Raw genomic sequence first — 25195 nt, 5'->3', positions numbered from 1 at the left:
GATTTAACAGATAAAAATCTTCCATTAAAAACTATGTATATCTTTCTCAGTATACCAGTAAGTTTGATACTCTTGACACTGCTATAATTTTAAAATTAAACCGTAAATTGCTAATATTTTCATGAGCTACAAACGGCAGTAAATGTCTGACATAATTAAAAAGTCATATTTGATTTTAGTTACACAAGTAATTTAAAGTATCATAAAAAATTAAAATGAGTTGCCACTATGCACTGTTCACAACAAAGGAAACAAATAGCTACTTCACTAAGTGTGTAGCTGGATGAGGTTTTAAATAAGACTTGAATGATTTTAAATGTCTTTTGAAAATGTATCTTTTTACTTTGGCTTTTAATCCTAGAGAGCAGGATCAATACCATTTTACTGTTTTATACTGTTTATTTTATTGTGGTTTGATGTTTTATATGTTGTTATTTTATCTGTACAGCACTTTGGGTACCCTGGGGTATGAGAAGGTGCTATATAAATAAAGGTTGATTGACTGAAATATCCTGTATTAGTGGAACACTTTCATTTTATGTTACTGAAACTGCTTCATCTGGCCTGGGTCCAGATGATATACAATAATCTATCCATGCCACCAGGATGGAAACAGAGTGTGACAGCTCAGTCTAAGAACAGGTAGACTTCTTTGGCCTTTGCCATTATAGATACTGTGGTGAACGAATTTAGATGTTGTTTACGTTTGCATAAAAAACGTAGTAGCAAACTGTAGAATTGCAAGATAACAAATATCGTTCCTGCATTAAAAATTGTTATTACATTTTGTCTATTGTTTTTATATTTCAAGAAGAAATGTAGGACAAGAGAGTAGGAGGCAGCAACATCAGTTTGAATGTACATTTCTGGAAGAATAAAGGAAGGTGAATTTACCAAGGCTGTAGGGGCGGATTTAACAGTATTTCAGGAACACAACGCAGAGGCTTCCTTCACTTAGATTAACAAGACAAAAAAAAAAAAAAAAAAAAAACATTTATTGGCTCTTTAGAAGACAGTCATACATACGACATGGGAGGGCAAGTTTATGACTTCCAGTTAACCAAAAAAAAAAAAAAAAAAGAAAAGAAAAGAAAACTGTTTTACTAGAGTAAGATAAAGACAAATATCCAATTCCATATACTTATTTAAAGCTGAGGGGCAAAACTAGCCTGGAAGATAGTCATTTGTGTGGATTTTTACTGGAAGCAGAGCAGTTGAATTATCGTTCTTCTTCAAGCTGTAGAATAGTTGTGGAAAAGCTAAGTTTAGCATATTTTACTATTAAATAAATGCTTTGTGGAATTTTTATTAATCTGAATTCAATACGCGAATAAACATTTACTCTACTGGAGATGGGATTTTTGATTGTTTTGACACACGAGTTCTAGGTAGTGACCGTTTGTAACCTTTCGTAAATTCTCGCGATAGTATGAACCGGAAGACATCCGCTGAGTCTTTCGTACTAGAGAACAGGAGCCGCTTGTGTGGTGCAGCCACGATAGTTCAGGACGGTTGGAGGGGAACAAACAGTTTTTTATTTAAGAATAAACCAGAGACCTGAAGCTGCTGTTCGTTCGTACTTACGTTTTTGTGTGTCTGGTGGATAATTCCTCGTTTAATTAAATGTTGTGCAATTCTCGGAATTTGCGTGAAGACCTCCATCTGGCGAATCGCATCAGTTCGCCCGGAGGGACATCGTCAGCGACGACACCCTCAACTCCGTCAGTTCCAACCGTTTAGAAAATGACCGGAGAGAAGATCCGCTCCCTGCGTAAGGACCACAGGCCGAACAAGGACGAAGATTTACTTGAGCCGGACGAAGAGGCTGCAACCGGGACGTTCACCGCCTCCAAAGGGAACAAGAGCAGAGCGGGTAAAATTTTCAGCAACCACAAGTTAATCAAGTCGCCATCCACTCAACAACAGCAGCACAACCAACAGTCACAGATTAATGCTAACACAAACACACTGTCAACGGACGTCATTGATGACAACAACAAAAACCCAATTATCCGAACAGGGCAGGACTTTCCGGTGCATGAATGTGTGTTTAAAGGAGATGTCCGACGCCTTTCGTCGCTAATACGGACACAGAATATCGCCCAGAAAGACATCCATGGTGAGTTATCCAGCTGTTTATCACATTACCCCAGAAGGCAGGATCCATGGCCAATCATTAAGATCTACCAATTTCAAGGTCCAGTGAAGCTTAGTTTTTGCTAATAGGCCATCAGGCTCCTCTCAGCAAGGCCTGGATAACTGATGTCCACATTGAGCAATTGTTTTAGTTCAATTTCTTCATATCAACTTCATTCAAGTTCACAAACAAGATGTATAAGAGGTGTTTGTATTGATGGCAACAGTAGCCTTTTAGGCTACACTAGTAAAATGAACAAGTTTTTTAGTAAAAGTCGCAGAAAAGTTTATAAACACTGGGTGATCAGTTGGTTTCCTGCTTATATTTCATGAATTAAGGTCTTGTGTGTCACAATTTGGGAAATAGATAGCAGCTCTTCTACAGGGCAAAGTCTGCTCAGATAATGCCACAATTTACAAATAAACCCACCCTGATCTGACAGAGCAACAGGATTGTCTTCTGACTCACAAGTGAAGATGGAAGTTGGCCAGTACTTATGCTGAGTGTCAGTACTGGAATGTGGTTCGTCTTCACTGGCTTAATCAGACAGGGTGTTGTTGTGGAACTTGAACCTGGACTTGTCAAAGACTTTCCTGCTCTGTTGTAGCTTTCTATGCTTCACTGGTTTCTTGTTAATCCCCATATTAGTTCAGCTTCTAATGGAGCAGAAGTTGAGCTGACAGGTGGCTGAAACTAGTTTGGGTCTTTCTATTGTGTGATACCAGAGTAATAAGAGCACACATAAAGAGCAGTTATTGGTTATAAAAACCTGAATTAATTTAATTAAATGACTCATCATCAAATAATATTTTAGTTGTTTTTTCCTGGATAAGATAGTTGTTATTGTTTGATCTGACACTTTTGTTAGTTTAGAATGAGAAATGCAATTATATGAAAAATGAAATCCCATTTACCACCACTGAATCCAGCTGTCAGCAAAATTATTAAAGGCAGTGATGGTAAAGTGAAGTAAATAATTGACTGATTCTGCTGTTCTGGCCTTTGTTACGATTGGACTCGTGGATAGTTGTTGGGCCTAGTTGACATATAATGTCCTTCCCAGACGAGAACACCCATTCTCATACCCATTTATCACACCACCACCAGCTTGTAGCTGAACTCCTCCTTGTTCTCTCATCCATATCTGGCTTTCTACCGTGCAGGCATTTCTCACTCTGGATGCTTGTCCACATTTCTCCACCTTGAAAGGAAGCCTGAAGGAGCTGACTGGGCACTTTGGCTTCCACTGAAAGGATTTGTCACTGCTTATGAGGCATATTTTATATCCTGGGATAAAAATTTGAGTCTGCACTCCTCCACGCCTGAGCAATTGTATTTTCTCCAAGAATTTCAAGTGTGGCACCCTCGCCATGCTGTATTTACATTGTGTCTGTTAACAGCCCGTGTCACTGCCTGTTAAATTGTGATTTTGTGTTGCAGTTGGTTATTAGCTTGTGATATTGCCTCTAATGGTGTGAAACCTCAGAATAGGCTTACATTACCATATTATTAGTAATTAGATGGATTCTCCATCCCAGTTAAAGGCGCAATTCACCATGTTACAGTCCTAAAGATAAGGTGCTTGTCACACTCGCTGGTGTTTTTGCTGTTATTGTCAAATGCAGCATACTAACTCTGATTTCTGCCTTTGTCAGGAAACACACCACTACATCTCGCCATCATGATGGGACACAAAGGTGAGTTGTGATAAAACAGTCGCTTCTGTGTGGCTTATTTTTGTTTTTCTGTCTGACTGCTTCTGTGGCTTTGAAAGTAAAATGTTCTGTGGGCCTATATGACTTATGTTTGTGTTTCCATTTGTTGGAAGCACTTGAGTTGTGTTTTTTTCCTGTCTTTGTGTGTGAAATTTGTGTTTGTAAGCATCAGGAGACATTTGATACAGATCACTTCACAAGTCCCAGAAGGCAAGGAGCTCATGCATGAACATAAAGAGGTGTTGTCAATCAATTTTTCTCCTGATCAAAATTAAGATTGAAAAAGACATTTTTTTTCGCTCTTTGTTATTCTTTTCTCTGATTATTAATTCATAAAGGATATTAGATCATGCTTGGATTGAAAAATTATGATGCTACAAGAAATAGGATCCTCTCAGCTGCTAAAATTTCTTGTTCTGATTTATGTTACACTTCTGGCCCAAAGACTAATAATTTAAAGCTGGCTCAGGAGATAATTGTTAGATAATATTTACCAAATCTGCCAGTAGTAGTTTTCCGCCAGCACCTCTTTTGGTAAGTTTGAAGTTGTTGTATAAAAGAAAAACAAACAAGAAAAAATGTTTAAAACAGATCCTGCAGCTCTGCATTAAAAAAAAAAAAAAGTTGCACTTTATTTTGTTTATATTAGACATTTTTGATTAACAACTTTAGAGTTTATGTTGAACATGTCATAGCAGAAAATTTAGTTTTTAGCTTAATTCCACTTGCATGGACTGAAAGCATGCTTATAAAACATTAAAGAAGTGACTGTGTAGCCCAATGTCTACATGTAATTTCACAAAGAGACTTCAGAACATGCTAATGAAAAATTTATTCACTTTTTTTTTGCAGCAGCAGCAGCAGGCTTTTGGTGAACATTTCAGGCATGTTCGTACTTGTACAACACACTCCTCATTTGTTGAGCGACTGGCATTGGAACATTGGTTGCAATTGATTCTACATTCGTAAAGGTCAATTCCTGTCAGTGGCATGAGGCTCCTGCCACTACCTATTGGTAATCCAGCCAGAGGAGTGACAAAGTGTTGTGGCGGATTGGACGCCACAGAATTGATTGCGCTAATGAGGTTGCTTGCCTTTTGCCTGAGTTGCCCCATCCTCTGGGGATGCTCAGTGAGACAGGCTGAAGGCTGCAAGTATGAGATCACAGTCTGGGTGTGGCTGCTCTGTTGGGATGCACAGACAAGGCTTTCTTTGTGTATGGCTTTGTGTGTGCATGAGGTTAGTATTTACTAGACCAGCAATGCCACTTATGCTTATTTGTAGTCTGGAAAACCTAAACAAGTCTCACCAGTGGAAACTTTAATGTAAAAGTGGAAGAGAGGCTTGTGTTGTAACAGTCAAGGCTTTGCATATTATTCAGCTATCATCCTGTTTTCAGATGGATGGTATGAAGAAACCGGCCTCCTGCCATGTTCTGCTGTTTGATTGAATTGTTGAAGGTGTCACTGGAAAAAAAAAATACTCAGGTTTCACCAAAATCCAAAATGATGATTATTTTATCTGTTGCTGTTGTTTGTTCTTCAGCAGCCTAAAACTGGCTGTTTAAAAAAAAAAAAAAACAAACACTAAATTAGTGCTTCATTTGTCTGTCCTGCTCCCTCATTCCCAACATAGGGAGAATGAGAGGTGAGGATGACTTAAACAGGTCCTCCACACAGCTGCTGCGCTTGCAATCAGCCCAGCAACCCACAGGGAGACTTCCTTTTGTCAATACTTGTGTTGGACTAAACTGAACAACAAACCATGGCCACTGACTTGAGAGCTAAAAGTAAATTTGTCCGGCCAGATATTTTTCTACTTGATTAAGATTAATGATCTGAAATTGTTGAAATACAGCAAGAAAAGAGAGGCTTGCAAACACATAGGCATAATTATATACACATACCCCGTCATAATACTCATATTACTTTCAAGTTTTACTGCTCAAATTGTAACTGATGTTAGATTGTCTAGATTTGATTATGTTAATGCGTGCATGGTCTAAAAGAATCAAAACAGAAGTTTTCAGTGATTTTCATATGTATGTGTGTGTTGTTAACTCGTGCTTTGTTTTTACTGGATAGATGTTCAAGCACAGACTTTTTTTTAACAAGCTCTAACCCTTCTTGACAGCTTACTTGATGATATATCGCAGAGTGTACACTGTAACCAACAAATTGTTTGCCTAAAGGTTCATATGTAAACAAACCTTTTACACAATTATTCTGTTCCAAGTAAAAGCAAATATATTTGTTGACTTTATGTCCTATTAACCTCACTGCTGTATAGAAGCCTGTGTTGTCTCATTGTGATGTCAAAAATTGATTCTATCCATAAGCAGCAGGTGGTTGCAGCTATTGTTTTAAAAGACATTTAAGTCAAAATAAAATAACTGGAATAGAAAGCTTCTATGTTTGCACTGCCATGACGTTAAAAAAAATGTATTCTTCTAAAAAGCCAGACAAACTACTTAAGAATGCCTAAAACCAGACGGTGTTCACGTCAGGACTCAAGGCCAGATTGCTCTTCCCATGGTTCTGCCTATTTGCTAAATGTTGTTATTGTTACACAATCATCGGATTTAGCAGAGTGATGTAGAGGTCAAAGGCTTAAGGGAATGTGAGGCTTACAGGAAAAAGTGAGCTTGCATTCGTTTGCCTCCATGTTTTTTCGATATCAGACTATGTTACCAGCTGTTCCATCGCTGGGCCCAATCACAGCTCAGCCTAATGCATTAACACAGAGGTCTGCCATTCAGTTTGGTGAAGGCTTTTTGTGGTTTGTGATGCATGCCACAGCAACATTCACAGCCTCTATGTTTGATTAGATGTATAAATGTTATCTTGCAAAAAACAAAAATGTCATGATAAATTTAGTTAATTCGTGAATTTGAATTAACATGAGGACCTCTCATTGCCATCTTTGTACATTTTCCTTACAGTGCCTCCATCTTGAGTTGTACTTCATTGCAAAGGTGTTGCTGATAACTGCTTTTAAAGAGAGCACATTCTAAGTTTTAGCTGCTGCCATTACTTGCTTTTTTATTATTCTGTTTCATTCTTTCAATTAAAAAAATGTTTCTCCCTTTCATTAAGAATGTATAAGACCATGGCCTCCCTCTCATTAATAAAACACGGTGGGTATGTAGTTAGTTGATGTGGTATTGTGACAAGATGTTAGACTCAAGAAGGTACTGTTTCAGGGTGAAACTGTTTATATATGGTTGCTTTTCTGCATAGGTGTAGCAGAGAAACGGTCCTGAAAAGGAGCACGGTAACTAGATTGAATTTGCTTACATGATTCATGGGTAACTCAGAAGCTTTCAATGAAATGTGAGCTTTATTGTGAGTATCTCTGTTGCTTCTGCCACCCTAAATGGTTATTGAAAAGGCTGGTTAAACAACTAAAAAATAAGTTACTGCCCCATCAACTAAAAAGCCTGCATATCCACTCAGTAGCAGACAGTTAGCACTTAACCTTTGCTTTGCATTTGTGCAGTGTGCTGCTCACAGGACTGTGAATGCTCCTGCCCGACTGAGACAGAGCTGTACAGATGCCAGCTTTATAATGAATGATGTCACAACAAAACTGACAGCTGAGCGGGAACAACATGCTTCATTTTTGGCTGGCTGTTAGTTTGTTGACGAGCTGCCCAGAGAGTGGAGGGATTTTTGTGCCACTCTTCGTGCTGATCTTTGCTTAGAAAAGAGACTCTTTGGCCATTGTCCTGTTCTTGGAATTCAAGTACAGCTTTGCGGTTGAGTCTGCACAGCAACAGGGGATGTATTTTTGTGATGTCTTGAGTTTTTGTTCCACTGCATCTGTAGATACAAAAGAAAGGATAATGTTTCGCCTTGTGTTACTGAAGGTCCCATATGGCTTGTTGGTTAATGGGTCAGCTGTCATCTCAGTCCTATACACAATCTGTCCTGTCAAACCACGATTATTTTTAAATCATGTGTTTACTGCAACAGAAAATGTCTCTAGTTTACATTAGACATGGTATAGTTGTCTGTTATATGTTATACAGACTGCACCTGTATCAGAACACACTACAGAGAGTTCAGATAAGTTTACAGTAAGAGCATCAGATTAAAGAGAAGAGTGCAGGAACAGGCAGGGTGAAACAGGTTAAGCCTTTTAATTGCTACAGATCTCATCTTCTCAGTGGGAGAAGTAACCATAGCAACATCAAAGATGCCGGAAATTGTAGATGTTTTCTCTTTCAATATAGTGCTTGGGCTGTGCTGTACATTTTCACCATCAAAATACACGTTTGATTGACATACATGCGTTTCTGATTGTGTATCTGTCTGAATGCCCTTCATGCAGAGTGTGCCCATTTGCTGCTGGCCCACAATGCACCAGTGAAGGTGAAGAATGCTCAGGGATGGAGCCCCCTCGCTGAGGCCATTAGCTACGGAGACCGTCAGATGAGTAAGTATCTAAAACAGACGGTCTGCCACTGCTTGTTGATACACTGAAATGGAGCTTTGAAATGCCAACACAGCTGTCATGTAGTGATTCGATGCCAGTCAACCAACTCATCACCATGGCTTCAATGGGGTTTCAGTTTGACTGCAAATGACTGCACATCCCTCCATGCTGCTGCCTCCCAGCAAGGCCACAATGCCGTCCTGTGTCTTTTGTTCCTCAAAACGAAGGGACATTCCTCAAGGCTGTCTGGCTTTTGTACCGAGTGGAAGACAGTTCATTAAATATTTCTCTGACTTGATAGTTTGATTGTGTTCACACCCCCTATCTTGGCCATTTTCCTCCCATAGTTCATAGCAGCCAAAATTTGAAATTTGTTCAGAACATTTGCTTTTATTTTAATATTAGTGATAACCACTGAAAACCTGGTTGTGTTACTTTTGGCCTCTATTGGCCAGTCTGCTGTCAGTCACTGAAGTTGCCCCATGAGGCATCTTAGTTCAGATTGAAACACTACAGACATTAAAATCACATGTGTAAGGAGAAATGAAAAAATGGGGTCATACAAGAATAATGCCTAAATGATTGATCTGTGATGTAGTTAAGCTGGGATAGGAAAACTACATTTTAGAACATGTGTAACTTGCATTAACTTGCTGAAAGAATGAAAGGGATGGGGCAATTAAGATACCCCTGAATGTAATTCTAAAGTGTTGTTCAGTGTATGTTATCTTACATAGCTTAGAGTCTGCAGAGAGGCGTGTCAGTGCTGAACTGTTTGGTGGTTAAAATAAATGACAACGTCTTTATTGGTGGTAAAGGCATTCTTTATAATACTGAGTTAAAAATAAACCGAACCAAACCCAAAAATGAAACCTAACTTAGAGCCTATAAACTAACTCCTGTGTCTCTATATAATGGTAGAAACTGACCTACATGGACTTACTTTGTATCTCTCCCTTTTAATGGTCTTTTGAAGTCAATGAAGCAGATTATTTAGTGGAGGATGGTTAAACCTTGGCTCACCTCGAAAGAGCCATGTGTGCCAAAAATGCACATGCAGCTGTCGCAAACAATGACAACAGAGCAGTACACTGTGGCTCTAACAAAAATCCTTAACACAATTGCTGTGACTATGAATACTACATTTCTGGGTTCATTTAGCTTGTTGTTCTTACTCCTGCAGATGGCTGTGAGACAGTTTGTAATGCAGCTACAATGAAGCAGAATGGCAGAACTTTCTGAAGCGATTTTTATGAATAAATGAGGATTTATTATTTCAGCTACTTGTCACTTGCAATGAGCAGTCATACAGGGAAGCAGCCTGAAGTGCCCTCGATCGACTACTTCCTCTGAGAAGTCTCTAATGCCACTTAGTGAACTTCTGTATCGACTGAAGCTTCTAATGAACTCTGTGGTGATACTTAACCTTACCACTGACATGTCACTTGCACATGCCACCATTCAGCTATGTGGTAGTATGTTTTGTGTTAAAGGTTTACAGCAGCTCTTTGCTTCATCCTTCTTTGAAAAGTCATGCAGTAAGTTTATGCCTTGTTTTGGGGGAAACAAATCTTCTTGTCTTGCTGTTTTCTCTGTGTGAAAGAGCCAACAAAGATATCTAAAGAGGATACTCAGGGAACAGAAAATTCAGAGGACCTACATTTGTGCTTCCTAAATCTGACTTCAGCAGATAGGTTTGTGCTCTTCCTGCAGGCAGACACTGCAGGAGGTCAGACTGTTGATGAACTGAATCTGCTGGCAGGTTTTGGAAACCAAAAGAGACTTAAGCCTCTGTTGGGCTGAAGCAAAAAAGAAAAGAAACTCAACTGTTGTTGTTGAACCCTCTTTGACTCCTTGAGATCTTTCACGGTAGGGCTGGGCGATATGAACCAAATCTTATATCTCGATATTTTTTACCTGAATCACGATATACAATATATATCTCGATATACATATTTTTGTGTCAAGTAACCAAAGAGACAGTTCTAATTTACAGCCTTTAGTGCCAAATATACTTTTATTAAGGATCAGCAGCACATGTGCATTAAAACAGCTGACTGAAATTAAAGTACCTTGATATTAAACTAAATGCTCCTAAAACAAAATCAATTAAAATTACTTTTTAATGACCATAACAAAAATGCAGCTGTGCAAAATTCAAAAGAAAAGATGCTTTTAACTCAAAACAAGCTATCTCGATATAAAGATATTGCTTCCTTCTATATTGCGTCTGATAAAGTCTCAATATATTTGAAAATCTCAATATATTGCCCAGCCCTATTTCACGGCACTCCCAAAGTACAGGGTTGGGCCGCTGTTGTCACAGCTCAGCCACTGGGTGACTGCACACTATAACCCAAACACCCTTGGCTCTTCATGTACACAACACATCCTGACTGTCATGATGGCTTTAAACAAAAAATGTGCTCAAGTATGTAAGCCGTGACCAATTCTTCTATTCTGTGCGATAAATGTCGAGTCCTTAACAAGGTTAGCATGGCAGCGCTCTGCTACTCCAGGATTCAGTTGGAGCTGACTTAGGGCTGGGCGATATGAACTAAATCTTATATCTCGATATTTTTTACCTGAATCACGATACACAATATATATCTCGATGTATTTATTTATTTATTTTTTGTCAAGTAACCAAAGAGACAATTCTGATTTACAGCCTTCAGTGCAAAATATACTTTTATTAAGGATCAGCAGCACATGTGCATTAAAACAGCTGACTGAAATTAAAGTACCTTTATATTAAATTAAATGCTCCTAAAACAAAATAAATTAAAAATACTTTTCAATGACCATAACAAAAATGCAGCTGTGCAAAATGCAAAAGAAAAGATGCGTTTAACTCAAAACAAGCTATATCGATATAAACCATATTGCCTCCTTCTACATTGCGTCTGATAAAGTCTCGATATATTTGAAAATCTCAATATATTGCCCAGCCCTAAGCTCACTCCACATTTGTCAGGGCATTGTGAAGGAAATGGAGACTTTCAATGTGAGCTTTTCTTTGTTTTACAGTCAGACAAACGTCCTAGTCTGGTTCATAATTGGATCGTAACAATTATTTGATCTGGTTTTCACTTATTTCCCTAGTAGTAGTAGTATTGCCACATAAATTATCCTTTTTTTAGAAAAGAGAAGAAAAAAACACACTTTTTCTGAATGTTCTTAAGAAGAAATAAATGTCTTATCAATTTTTTTTTGTTAAATTCAGACCATTTCATTCATTTGTGGTGACTGGGTGCATTTGTCACCTGAGTTCTGTTTCATTTTAAAGTCAGAAGCAAAATGTGGCTCAGAAATAGATGTTGTGATGTGTGTTGCTGAGATGGAGCTATTTCTGTCCCCTGCTGCCTTTTACTCACACTGCTGTGTTGTAAAAGGAGGAGCTGGTTTAAAGTCTGTCTTTGGTATGTTGTTGTTACTAGATGAGGGGCTGCTTTTACATGTGGATGTCAGGCAGTTATTCGTTCTGTGAAATGAAAAAAAAAAAAAAAAAAACAGTCTAGACTAGAACCATCTGCTGAAATGTTTTGACTGAAATAGTCAAAATTCACGAGAGGTTCAAGTCTGTTAAAGTGTTATTGGGTGTGGCTGTACTTAATGTAAAACATGACAAAGAAAGCAATGTCATTTTAAGGCCATAGCTAACCATTTGTGTTTGTGTGTGAGAAAATATCCCTTATATTACCAGGATAAAATATAGCTTTGCTCACTACTGTATCTGCCCTACTTGTACTTGTCATTCAGATCGGTTTAAATAGATTTATAGTAGGCCAGGATTTCTAATTGAGCCGAAGCTTGAACATGTTCCTCGCTGAATAAAACCAAATGTTAGTTAAATTAGTCTATGTTTATATCTAATTAAGCATGTGAATAACTAAGTTAAATATGACTATACTGTATGTCAGCTCCTACCCTGTATAGGAGTCTTCTTCATCAGCTTTCATAGAAAAGTGAAAGTATATTTAATATGAAACACAGGAACATTGCTAATGAATAATGTAGATTGAAGCGTTAACGATAGATTTATCATGGCTGCAGAGTGCTTGGCTAAATTCTTTTTCAGCTTATTACTAATGAGACTTGGAAAACTCCCCATGCTATTTATGTGTACCTGTGTTATCATTAATTCTTTCCTAATTCTGAGAAACCAGGCAGCAGCATATGTCCAATTCGATCTATGACTGATTGTTAACTAACAGGACTTTATGGTAGAGGAAAGTCAAAACTGTCTAGACCCTGTCTCTTTTCATTAGTATGTAGAGGTGAAAGTACTAAGATCACTCACCTCATTAATGGCAAGAAAGTGCCCCTATCAGTATCTGTGTGAATTATCGGTAGCATGAAGAGTTGATTTGGTTTAATGCTGAGGCGGTTGGCTTTGGTTTCTCGATCCACGTTGGCTGGGTGGTCTGTGGCCAGATGGTGAGATTGTATTCTTTTACTTGTCATGCTGAGAGGCGGTGAGGATCAGGAGGAGCCCCATCAAGAGCTTGTCTACATTCATTAGGCAGCCTGGCCACAAAGATACCCTCATCCTGTGTTAGCTGTCATGTGAATCAGTGTGTGTGTATGCCTATGCTTTCATTTGGCCTACTTTTATCATTAAGCCCTCTGCCCCCTCTGTGCTGTACAGAAAGCACCAGCAAAACAATATGAGCAACACAGTGTTTCCCCTAGGTTTTTTTGGCATTTGGGCAGTGGGTGGTGTTGTGAGGCCGGGGGGGGGGGGGGGGGGGGGGGGGTTGCAGTGGCAGGCTGATGAAAATGTCTTATGTCCACAGTTTATTTTGAAGCAATTTGTCACAGGCTAAACAAATGTACTTTCATAAATGTTTTTGTAACCTCTTCTTGTAAACAAGCAAGTCTCCTTTAACCATTGGGCTAAAGAGCTGTGAAGGTCTGGTCATGGTTTAAAGTCTCCTGTGAGCATGTCACTCCCTCAGGTCATTAATGGGGTTAAAAGCGCAGCTTATTTAAAGGCAGCACTGTATCTGCCAGGCTTGCTCAGTTTGAACTTCCTGGAACATTTTGATCCCCACAGACAGTGAGGCAGGGTTGGTTTGAATGATGAGACAAGTGTCCTATCTGGCATCAGGAAGCTCATCTCACAGTCAAAACCCATTGTTACTCTAAACTGTATAATCTTTGTCTGTAAGACTTTTCAACACAATTTGCATAAAAAAGCTGTTAAGATAATGTGGTCGACTTACAGTATTTTCTCACAGGTGCATGTATCCCGTTGTGTATAAAAGCATTTTATTGTTCAGATGGCTGAAGGACAGCATACCACCATGTTTGTCCTCATTTTATTGGTTAATGTGCTGAAATTTCCACCACCTTCCCTGTTCTAAAATAAAACCAGAGAGACTCTGTGCTCACACCAATGAACATGGAGTGAAGCAGTAGATTTTTTCAAGCTAATCATGATTAAGAAGTGGTTGTTTTTTTTTTTTTGTCCATGTGGAAAGGAACAGGTGCCATCTGCTGAAACAACTACAGCCTGGTGCAGAGATGAATTTTTCAGTTGACTGCAAGGTGGTGTGGTGGTTAGCACCGCAGCCTCACAGCAAGAAGGTCGCCGGTTCGAATCTCGGCTGGGGGGAGGTTCGAACCTTGAGGGTGGTGGCCTTTCTGTGTGGAGTTTGCATGTTCTCCCCGTGTATGCGTGGGTTCTCTCCGGGTTCTCCGGCTTCCTCCCACCGTCCAAAGACATGCATGTTAGGTTAATTGGACACTCTAAATTCTCCGTAGGAGTGAGTGTGTGTGTGAATGGTTGTTTGTCTCTATCTGTGTTGGCCCTGCGACAGACTGGTGACCTGTCCAGGGTGTACCCTGCCTCTCACCTGTTAAAATGCTGGGATAGGCTCCAGCTCACCCGCGACCCGAAATGGAATAAGCGGTCAAGATAATGGATGGATGGATGGATGGACTGCAAAAAAAAAAAAAAAAAAAGTTGGCTCTTATGAGAGAAAAATACATGTCATTCAATAAACTTTTTGTTAGTAGTCTTTGAGTTAGAAGAAGCTTTTTAAGCGAGAGCTTTTTATGCACAGCAAAAAGGTACGTCAGTGTAAAAACTTTTTATCCTTTCTCAGTCACAGCCTTGCTGAGGAAGCTGAAACAACAGTCCAGGGAAAGTGTGGAAGACAAAAGGCCCAAACTGCTGAAAGCCCTCAAAGAGGTATGTAGTCCTTGTATATGACTGCTTCCCGTGATGTCTTATGCAGCAGCTGTTTTTAGATCATTAATTTGTCTTACCCTCCAGTTTGTCTCTGATGGTTGTTCATCCAGTTATTAATGTTTGAGTAGGGACCTCGCAAATATTTTCTTAATTCAGTCTTTTAATGTGTCATAGCTGCATGCAGAATGCCACACACACAGGGTTAGATCACCTAAATGCACATCCGTAACAGTAAGTCACAGGCCCGCAGACATAACCATCCCTTGCAGGCCTCAGTCAGGTTTGTCATTCACAAATTATTGTCATTACAACAAAGCAGAGCCAGGAGGGCCACATGCACGCACATTATAAACAAGTCAGAGTCAAAGACATTAAGGCTAATTGATGCCTCACAATTCCCATGTGTGACATGACATAATCTGAGCACACACACACACAGGCGCCTGCTTGCGGGGGTGCTGCTCAGAGTCTAAGTGATAACATAATATCACATATGTTGCAGATACACATGCACATACAAGCATATTGTGAAGTTTTCAGAACAACTGAGAAGCATTTCTCTTTTGTTTTTGTTGCTAAACATGAAGTAATGCAAGTTAAACTGTGTTATCATCTAAAGATTTTACCTTCTAGGTCAGCTGTGCAGCAGTACCACCTACACAAAGGGCCCAGAGCAGAAGTCAATAAGCAAATAAAACACACTCAAAAAATTAGTTATAACCCCTGACCTAACCTATCTTGCTAAAATGAAAAAAAAAAAGAAAAACAAATAAGTTAACAAAAAAATTTTTACTGTAAAGTTAGCACATAATATGTGACAGACATCTCAAAGTCTGTTCTTTACTGGACATGACAAGATCATCCCTGTATCATGAGACATGGTAAATTGTTATAGCATCATCATCTCGCCAAGATATTTAAGATCTAGAAGCTAATTATCCTGTGTCAGCTTGAAATAATTCATGATGGTATGGTTGAGATCACCAGTAATGGGGATGAGGTCACAACATCTCAGGCTTGCATAATTAGACTGTATTGAATTGTCAGTCAGGTGTGTTAGAGAGAAGCAGGATAAATATCACTCCACCTCAGAGAGGAGGAGAACATGCACATGTTGCATTGTTGTGTCCAATATTAATAGACTGAAGAGTGTGGTGGTGGTGTTTTTTTTTTTTTTTTTTAACAAGATAATCTCAACAATAAATTGATCCTACTAACGAGTCCTGTGTGTGTGTATTTAATAGCTGGTATTGTTAGTTTTTAAAAATTTACATCTTATGCAGATGTAAACATAGTAGGAAGGATAAATACTGTTGAGAGAAAGACTGTCATGTTGATCAAATATCAAATGTTTTAAATATACAGTAACATAATGAACAGTTGCTTCTTTCTACCCTTTCACATATATAAATGTACTTTAATATGAAGTTTCTCATCCACAGCTTGGAGACTTTTACTTGGAGCTTCACTGGGACTTCCAGAGTTGGGGTGAGTCAAAACAGGAGGCTGTCAGAGGACATATTGAGGAACATGTTGACAGTAGCCACACACTGAACATTACCCCTCCTGCTGGACAGGGCCGGACAAACAAACCTGTAATGTGGTTGTTCTCTATTTTGGGACAATGCTGCTAATATGTTATAATCTGAGAAGCACTGCTGTTTTTCACTGTGTTCACTGGGGTAAAATTTCAGAATGCAGAACCACATTTGTGATGCAGATAGTGTAATGTATATTCACAGTCTCAGTGCATCCAGTAGAACTGGCATTTGTTTAGTGTGCAAATGACCTGACTGACCTCAGTGTGAGAGTCAGTAATGTGTACTCTGTGTCTTTGTGAATTATTGACGAAGTGGGAAAGGTTATGTAATGTACACATGAGGGAAGTAAAATGCAAACTCTTTTTTAAAAGTATATTTTTGTAAGTGAAGATGGTTTAACAGTAGAAGTTATAGAAGTTCAATTTAAGGACTTTATGGACAGTTTTTTTTACTGTAAAAAGATGAATGTTTAAATCAAAAAGGATCAAAGCATGTTTTTATTTTAATTTTGTTTAAGACTCCATGAATAATGTATATGATACTGCTTTATTTTTTATATTTACAGAAATCCATGTTGTGTGTTAGAAGTTTCTGTTCAGTTTTATGGAATGATGGAACTGAGAAGAACCTGGTGAAGGCTGAAAGTTATTAAATATTTAGCTGCAGAACTACATGTTATTGCTGCTATATGGAACTCTAGTCTACAGGGTCATATACTTCTGAGGTTCTACCGTGGATAGTGTTTTTAATTTTTAGTGAGTTTTCTAAATTTAGACACTTCACAGATGTTTTACATGCTCAATGTATGTTTTTATGTTTCAGTGCCTTTGCTGTCCAGAATCCTACCATCAGACGCGTGCAAGATCTACAAGCAAGGCATCAACATCAGGCAAGTCCCATCAACAGATGTTGTTCACTGAAATCATATTTACATCATCAATTAACGGATTATGAAAGTTACTTCTAAAACTGTGTTGAAGCATTATTTTTAAGTTCTTGTGTCAAAGTAAACAAGAATAATCACTATTTTTTTATAATGATAAAAGAAAGCCATTTCTCAATAAAGCCAGGTATTGATCCACTTTATCTTGTGCTTGACACAGCAACCTATCTTCTTTTTCCCCTCTTTCTCTCTCTTAGGAACAGAAGTTTTATTTCTGTTCCCAAACTTACTCTGGGTAACTAGAGTGTGAAATCAGTGCCTACAGCATGAGGAAGCTGAATGGCAGTGCCTCTGAGTGGGGATCTGTTACCTCTGTGTTTCCATTTAAATCAGAGCCTCACAGATAGTTACTACAGAGTCCACTGTGCTGATTAGCTCACTTACCAAGAGTGTCAGCAGAAATCCATCACACTGTGGCACACGCTGACGCACAGTCACAGCAGTGAATCTTCAGTGAGAATCCATGCCGCTGTGCTTCATTGCCTTGTGGGCAAAAAGCTAATGCTATGCAGCATTTAACAGCTTTGAGGTGCAGGTCATACAGCTGTGGTACACACATGTATTAATACATGGAATACAGTTTTTTTTAAAGGTTTTATCAAACCTAGCTGCTCCTTTTAATCAGCTAATACACAAATTATTCTACATTTAAGTATTATAGCATATCAGCTAAATCCATTTGAAGACTTGAGTGTGATTTTGTGTGTATGTGTGCCTCTTTGAGGTAACCTTGATATGGAGCATCTCATTATATTCTCAAACTGCTCCTGGCTGTCTAATTTGGTATTCAAAATGTCCTTTTATTATTCTGGAGTTTTGGGGAGGAAAAGAGAGAGCAAGGAGGGTGAAAGGAAAAACTGTCATAGCAAGATGATTTGCATTTTGCTGCTGCAGTGTCAGACTTGTCATAGCAACTCATAGCAACTACCGCTGTTTGTGTGGTTTTCACGTGCAGATCAGATATTCTCTTAGCTGTCGGGCTTTATATAAAGACTAACCACTTTGACAACACAGACAAAAAAAAAAAAACTTCAGATGTGTTGTTGGTTCTCCCATGGCAGTGATTGGCATGCAAACTGTCTCTGAACCTAATTCTGAACCTAGCTTCTTAAAGATTTTATTCTGCCTTTGTTACTGGTCTAGATGTGGCTAAAATATCTAAATATAAATTTTTGTTGGTTTAAATGTATTATTATTATTATTATTATTATTTTATCATCCTCTATTTAGGTGTTTTGCCCTGCAAATATCAGTTTACTAAACTTTATTCTTGTCTCCTTAAAAAGAACTTCCTAATTTGTGTGTGCAGATTGGATACAACCCTGATAGACTTTACAGATATGAAATGTCAGCGTGGGGACCTCAGTTTCATCTTTAACGGCAATGCCATTCCCTCTGAGTCTTTTGTTGTGCTGGACAACGAACAGAAAGTCTACCAGCGGATACACCACGAGGTACGTCAGATCCTAAAGTTACAATATTAATGTCTAAAAAGAACAAAATACCGTTATACTGCTATTTTTGTTTTTACATCTAAGTGAATTTTTCTGGATGAATTTACATGCATTAATATTCAAAGAAGGCAAAGAGATTATTTTTTATCTTCTTTATACTGTTAAATAATACTAATAATGTTGTGTCTGTTTATGTCTGATATATAACAGCTATATTGGTTTTTATGTGTATTTAAGCACATTGTGTTTATATGTAATGTAATAATGAAATGTGCTATATAAATAATATTGCCATGGCCATTTATATCCTGTGCACTGCTGTGATGAAGTGTGTCAACTTTTTGTCTAAAATGTTGCAGTTGAATGTCCTGTCTCTTTAAGACCCTTCCTGCTCTAATTAGTCCACTTATTGATCAAACATGATGAAATTGAATGCAGCCACTCATTCTTCTTTTCTAGTGGGCAACACTAGCAAATAGATTAGCATTAGGCAAATATGTTACATGGTGATAGAAACACGTGACGGGAGGAAAACCTGAGCTGCAAGCAATTTTTTTTTTTTTTATGGTGGTTCAGGGACAGTATCTTCTGTGAGAGAGAAAAGCCTCCTTTGGTGCTGGGCTTTAAAGAACTTTTCTAAAGCATTTTCTGCACTGGTTTAGTTATCTGATGGCAATGTTCTGTCTGTCATCCAGTTTTTTATGCTTGTTTATTGAATGTGTGTTTATGTTGCATGGTTTTTCAGCTTTTTGTAACGGCACGTCCAGCTCAGCTTAACACCATATAATGGTCATCCAAGCCGTTACTGATGCCTCTGTCCTGCATTTACAGGAGTCAGAGATGGAGACCGAAGAGGAGGTGGACATTCTGATGAGTAGTGATGTTTACTCCGCCACTCTCTCCACCAAATCCATCACCTTTTCCAGGGCGCAGACTGGCTGGCTGTTCAGAGAGGACAAGACGGTTAGTGTCATATGCTTCTAGAAACCATCTTGGGGATCTCAGGGTTCTAACTTGCTTGGATATTCTGGCATTTTAAGTGGTGTGGTCCAGACAGAGGCGATGGCGAACAGAAATGAGAATTTACCTACAGATCATCACACATTCTAAACATATTTATTGCTAAGTAGGATGATTTGAATAAATAAATGACAATATAAGACCAGAGAAGAAAAGTGTTACAGATGAATTAAAAATACCTAAAAATATTTGAGCTCCACTTTTGTTATTGTCTTTTTTATTTTATATTATTTTAGTTTCTTCTTTTTCTTTTTTTTTTTTTACAATAATTTAGTAGTTTCTGAATATTGTCCATGAATCTGGCTGTTTTAACCTTCTGCTATTAGATTATGAACATTTTTTAGGAATAGCGGTTCAGCTGTTCCCTGTCAGACACTCATATTTCCTGCTACATCCAAAACACTAGACAGGAAAGACGGCAAATAAATCTGAGGAGCGGCAGTCATTACCACAGGAAAAAGACCCCGAGTGTATCCCATAGGGGGTACATTCAGGGTCAAAAACAACACAGGCAGGGTGGTGGTGGTTGGGTGGAGGGACAGAGGGAGTGAACAAGATATGGTGGTATTGTTTTCTGTCGTCTCAATATTTTTTTCTTTTACCTGTGTTTGGAAAGGAAATTGGTGATACTGCAGGGGGACTTATGTGTTTCTTCTAACTCCAGGAGCGCGTGGGAAACTTCCTTGCAGATTTCTATTCTGTGAACGGCCTGGTACTTGAGTCCAGGAAAAGACGAGAGCATCTGAGTGAGGAGGACATCTTGAGGAACAAAGCCATTATGGAGAGTCTGAGCAAAGGAGGCAACCTTATCGAGCAGAACTTTGAGGTGAGTCACTCTGTCAGGACGATGTAGTGACAGAAGAGTCATCTCTAAGCTGAAGAAAGCATGTTCAAAGCTTTGGTCCAAACTGGTGTGAATACCCAGAGTTTTCCACCTTATTATTAACTTCAATGTGGGTTTTATGGTCACTTAGAATGTTATACCACTTTGACTTTGACTGGTAGGTTTAATTATTTCGTTATTATGTCAACAAAAATAAATGATGAACATTTTTAATTTCATTCTCTGGCAACAAAATGTCTTTTTTATTTTTTTTAAATAAGCATCAATAAATATTGGTATCTGGCCTGTTCATTAACACTAGTGGCCCCTGGTATTTTCTAGGACTTTGAGTAAAATGATCCACCATTTTAGCAAAAATAGGAACAAGTTATGGCGCTAAAATGCCACTGATAAACCTCCTGTTTACTTACACCTGCAGCGTAACCACCAGTCCAATCCTGAGACTGTCCTGTCCCGCTGGAACCTTGGGGTATGACATGAGTCTCTCAGACAAAATAAACCTCAGTACTTGAGTATGCATTTGAAGATGAACCTTGTTGGAACAGCATGAACTTCCTGACAGACTGTAAAGAAACTGTGCATGGTTTATTGAAAAATTCCTGTCTGGGTCTCCACTGATGTTTCTTTGATGTCTTATTTGTTTCTGACATGAGAGCAGAATGAAAACATGACCTCTTTATCACCCAGTTTTCATGGATTTAAGTCCCTGTACTGCCACCCAATGGTGACTGCTTCAAAGCTGCACCTTATTCCCGTACTTCACCCACCACCCACCCCCTCACTCCAGTATGTTCCAGAGTTTGCTTAGCAAGCCCTTGTCTGAACACCAAACAAAAAGCCAGTCACACAGTGAAGACAAAGCTTCTCAACACTCAATGTATGCCTGTTAACTGCTCACTTGTTTTTTGTGGACTTCCCCTTGTTCTGTGCTGGGCTTTGTCTCATCGTAGTGTCCTCTGTTGTCTTCCAGTCCTTTTATACTACTATGTATAGTGCCTACTCGTATTTAAAGAGCAAAATGATGTTTTGTACTGGACCTTAGTGTCACATTGGAAAAAGGTTAATCTTCCACCTCAGTTGGGAAATAATGCATGGGAAGTGGGCAGCTGCTGTGATGTAGGTGCGTTGTAAAGCAGTGAGGGAGACCAGGTCATCCTGTGGACCCAGGCAAGCGTGCAAGGCTTTCAACCAGAGCTTGACACTATTGATGGTACGGATGAGTGTTAAAACCCCTCGGTGCCACGAAATGATTAGCTGGAAGGGGGCCGGCATACCAACAGATCAAGGCCTGTTCTCATCACAACATCCCAGGCCTGGTACACGGCGTGAGAGCAAGCACTTGATAAGGCCGCATGGAGAAAAAAAACACCAATGTGAAGGTGCAAAGCTAATGTATTGTCTGTTTTTGTCTCACTCCTCGTTCAGCTGCCTCTTTGTACAGTCAGGTGGTTCATCATCTACAACAGTTTTTCACATTATTCTGCCCTAGTTGTTGTACATAAAAAGAGCTAAAAATAATAGAGGTCACCTGGTGTAATAACCAGTTTTTCTAACCTGCATATTGGCAAAAATGAGTTTAATACAGATGTTTGTCAATTTTTGGATGGCACCCGTCACAGATCCAGTTCAGGGTCAGGCAGAACAAGTTGTCTAATCCTAAAATAACCTGACACTGAAGAACACTCACTCAAGAAGGCTGTGCAGACTGTTTTACACAGGAAGGATGATTCAGTTTGAGGAGGAAGCTCCTGCAGGTTTTTATGAGTTCACTTTGTACTCTTTGGTGCTGCTTTGCTGGTGAGAAGATCCACTGTTGGTGGAAATAAATCATCTGGTGAATGAAACTGATCAGGTTTACTGTGGTCTGAATTCAGCAGCTCTGCATCAGAGTTTAAACATTTTACACTTTCTTGCATTTGGAAGCCACTCGTTACACTGATACAATGCATGTATGACGTAATGTAAGATTTAAATATCAGTGATTCTGGAAGCATTTCTTTCTGATAATCAAATAATTTTTTAATGATACATGTCCAGTTTGTTTCCCCAACTCTGAGTTTGTGCCCCATTCATAAAGATGTTTTACCATGCAACAATAAAAAGGAGCTGAAAGATTCACATTTTAAAACAATAAATTCAAGTAAAATAATGAAGCATTTCTCCAAGTTTACATTTCCAAAAATAAAGCAGTGTGATCTAAAAATCTGAAAATAAATAAAGCCCAGAAAACTGATCATTTGAGAAAAAGCTCTAAGAAAAGTAGTATTCAGTTATAGTATCACTGTAAACATGTGTTGCGGTTTACTGTTTTTTAAACTGCTGGGTGGCTCAGTTCTGTGTGAAGCTAAAATACCCAAAGACCAATATAATTTAGTGTTTAATGCCCTCTAGTGGCAAGAGTCATGCATGTCACCACGCTATTTACATTTCAATCCAATAATATTTGGACATTGATAGGTATTTCTGTCATATTTCCATAATTTTTTGTTCTGTACTCCATCATAAATGTGAAACAAACAAAAAAAAAGTAGACTTTAAGCTTTAAAGAAAAAAAACTAATATCCCTCAACAAAGAACACTCAGACTCTTACAATAGCTTCAATTTCAATTCCACCTTTTGAGCCGCTAAATGTTTCCGTTGGTGCATTTATCTACTGAATCACAACATTTTGGTTACATTTCCTTCATGTTTTCAAATTCTGTTGGGTTCAGGGTGAGTTACAGCTGTAAACTTTGATCAGAGGGTGTGTACGCAGCAGCCAATGACAGCGCTTCGGTGTAAGGGCAGCAAAAACTCAGCTCAAACCGCAATGTCCTCCATGCACTCTGACTCTGTGCGTTTGTCTTTGCCAAACATATAATGATCCACTGGCAGAACGAGGACTTTGACATTGAATTTGCAGATGCAGAACTTTTGCAGAGAATCGTGCAAAAGTGTTGATGCGTGTGTATTATAAAGCTTGTTAAAGCTTGTAAAGAGCAAATGCTTAGTATGCCTTTCTTAAAAAGAGAACTGAACTGGCCTTCTTTAAAATATGTTTTGGAGTCAGTATTTATTTTTACTGTAGAACCCCACAGAGTCAGCTTTGCTAAGCAGATAGTATATTCCTTTATACTTAAAACTTTATACTGTAAAACTGCTTCAAGGATTGATTGTCCAATTACCTTCAAGCTCTTGAAAAAGTTGACTCCACATTTTAAAGATCTGTAATAAAATGAAAAGCTGAGTCTGCGCTCACTGTAACAAGAGAAAGAAATTATAAACAATTAGAATAGACATGTAGACCTAGCTGTATATAGAGACTGTCATATACTGCCATAGACTGATAAAGTATAATATTAAAACTGGGATCTTCCTTTGTTACGTTGCTAGGCGACCAGAGCTCTCAGATTTATGAGTAGACCATTCCAAGGACTAGGTTGATTTCAGATGAATGTAGACTACATCTAGTTTTATTACCTTGTTTAGTTTAATGTCTTATGCCATTTTTGGTTTGCTTGTTTGTTTTTGTATTTTTTATTGTGTGTTTTTGTCATCAGACTATTCATTTTTATTTGTTTATTTATTTATTTATTTATTTTCCTTCTTTTTAGCCGACAAGAAGGCAATCTCTAACTCCCCCCTCACCCAACACTATATCCTGGGAAGAATACATCACTGCTGACAATGGAAAGTAAGTGTTGGGAATTTAAAAAATCAAAACTTAAAATGTTCCACAAATTATTTTAAAATGTTTGGAGGATTTTCTGCATCTACATAATGACAAGCTGTAAGCTCTTCCTGAGTCAGATGAATTCATGTTCTGTTGCTGCTTTTCCCTCAGAGCGCCTCATCTAGGAAGAGAGCTGGTCTGCAAAGAGAGCAAGAAAAACTTCAAAGCCACGATAGCCATGAGTCAAGACTTCCCTCTGGGCATTGAATCGTGAGTTATGACTTTAAGCTGCCCTCAAGACAGCTATTAAGATACAGGCTGTAAAATAATAAATAAATACTTAATTTTCCCCTGGCATGTGCATCATGATAATTTAAAAATGATCCAAAAAGAAGGTATTTTAACATCAACTGGGATGTTTTCTTGTTGTTTTCTCTTTTAACAACAGCGACAATGTATAGAAGTTATTTTATTTCTTTTGTTGATCTGGTCTGCTGTTTGTAATCTGCGGCCATGTGTTGGTTTCATTCTCCCTCAGGTTGCTGAATGTTTTGGAGGTGATTGCACCCTTCAAGCACTTTAATAAACTCAGGGAGTTTGTTCAGATGAAGCTCCCCCCAGGCTTTCCCGTCAAACTTGGTAAGTAGAGTTTTTTTCTGCAGATCAGTTTGTGGAAGTTTGGCAAATGAGAGGGAGGTTTTTTACTTCATACTGTGTTAGAATCTGGGAGGAAATGTAATATTTAAAGAAGTATCTTTGCATGAAATTTGAAAAAAAAGGAAAAAGATTTTCTCATCTGCTCTGTTTCCTGCAGACATCCCCATCTTTCCTACCATCACAGCCACGGTGACATTTCAGGAGTTTCGATATGATGAGTTCGAAGAATCAATTTTTACAGTTCCCAACGACTATAAAGAAGACCCAAGTCGCTTCCCTGACCTTTAACCTCTCACGCTGGACATTATCCTACAAAACACACCTTTTGGAAAAAAAAAATAAACACGCTAAAGGTTTCCCCTCATCCACTCTGAGAAGCTGAGTTCCTTTTGTAGCAAAGTGTTTTTTGAGGTGTAGCGTTGCAGGTTCTGACTCTCGCCTCCAGATTTGACTAAATGAGGTAACCAAGCCAGGGTAACTTGAAGAGTCGGGCCAGCTCATCAGTGAAAGGGCATTGAGGTTTAAATGAATGGCAACAGAGCAGATAAGTTTTCTGTATATGGAGTATGAATAAAAAAAGACAACCAATTCAGTC

The 25195-nt window shown here is 38.6% G+C and overlaps 1 protein-coding gene across 2 annotated transcripts; it reads left to right on the top strand.

Moving 5' to 3' along the window:
- The first annotated feature begins 1452 nt into the window (after positions 1-1452).
- Positions 1453-24925, top strand: ankrd13c (ankyrin repeat domain 13C). 2 transcript variants are annotated; one of them, XM_042007217.1, is made up of 14 exons: positions 1453-1873; positions 2021-2119; positions 3793-3834; positions 8185-8289; positions 14403-14488; positions 15931-15976; positions 16852-16918; positions 18282-18426; positions 19258-19389; positions 20111-20272; positions 23885-23964; positions 24115-24213; positions 24482-24582; positions 24758-24925. In XM_042007217.1, exons 1-14 carry the CDS (start codon positions 1744-1746, stop codon positions 24886-24888), a joined length of 1425 nt encoding a protein of 474 aa, XP_041863151.1. In that variant the 5' UTR covers positions 1453-1743; the 3' UTR covers positions 24889-24925. The 2 variants fall into 2 exon arrangements, with proteins under 2 accessions (XP_041863151.1, XP_041863150.1); XM_042007216.1 differs by having other exon boundaries at positions 1453-2119.
- Positions 24926-25195: the final 270 nt, after the last annotated feature.

The sequence above is a fragment of the Melanotaenia boesemani genome, chromosome 14, assembly GCF_017639745.1.
Source record: "Melanotaenia boesemani isolate fMelBoe1 chromosome 14, fMelBoe1.pri, whole genome shotgun sequence".
In the NCBI taxonomy this organism is placed as follows: Eukaryota; Metazoa; Chordata; class Actinopteri; order Atheriniformes; family Melanotaeniidae; genus Melanotaenia; species Melanotaenia boesemani.
Note: the sequence above shows the minus strand (reverse complement) of the source record. Positions and strands in the feature narration are given on the sequence as shown.

Bases quoted from the DNA above. Each gene is read 5' to 3' on its own strand.
- ankrd13c (XM_042007216.1), top strand. From the start codon at position 1,744: ATGACCGGAGAGAAGATCCGCTCCCTGCGTAAGGACCACAGGCCGAAC. The intron at 16,919-18,281 runs GCAAGTCCCATC...TTGTGTGTGCAG, and splicing joins AAGCAAGGCATCAACATCAG to ATTGGATACAACCCTGATAG. The intron at 19,390-20,110 runs GTTAGTGTCATA...TTCTAACTCCAG, and splicing joins TGTTCAGAGAGGACAAGACG to GAGCGCGTGGGAAACTTCCT.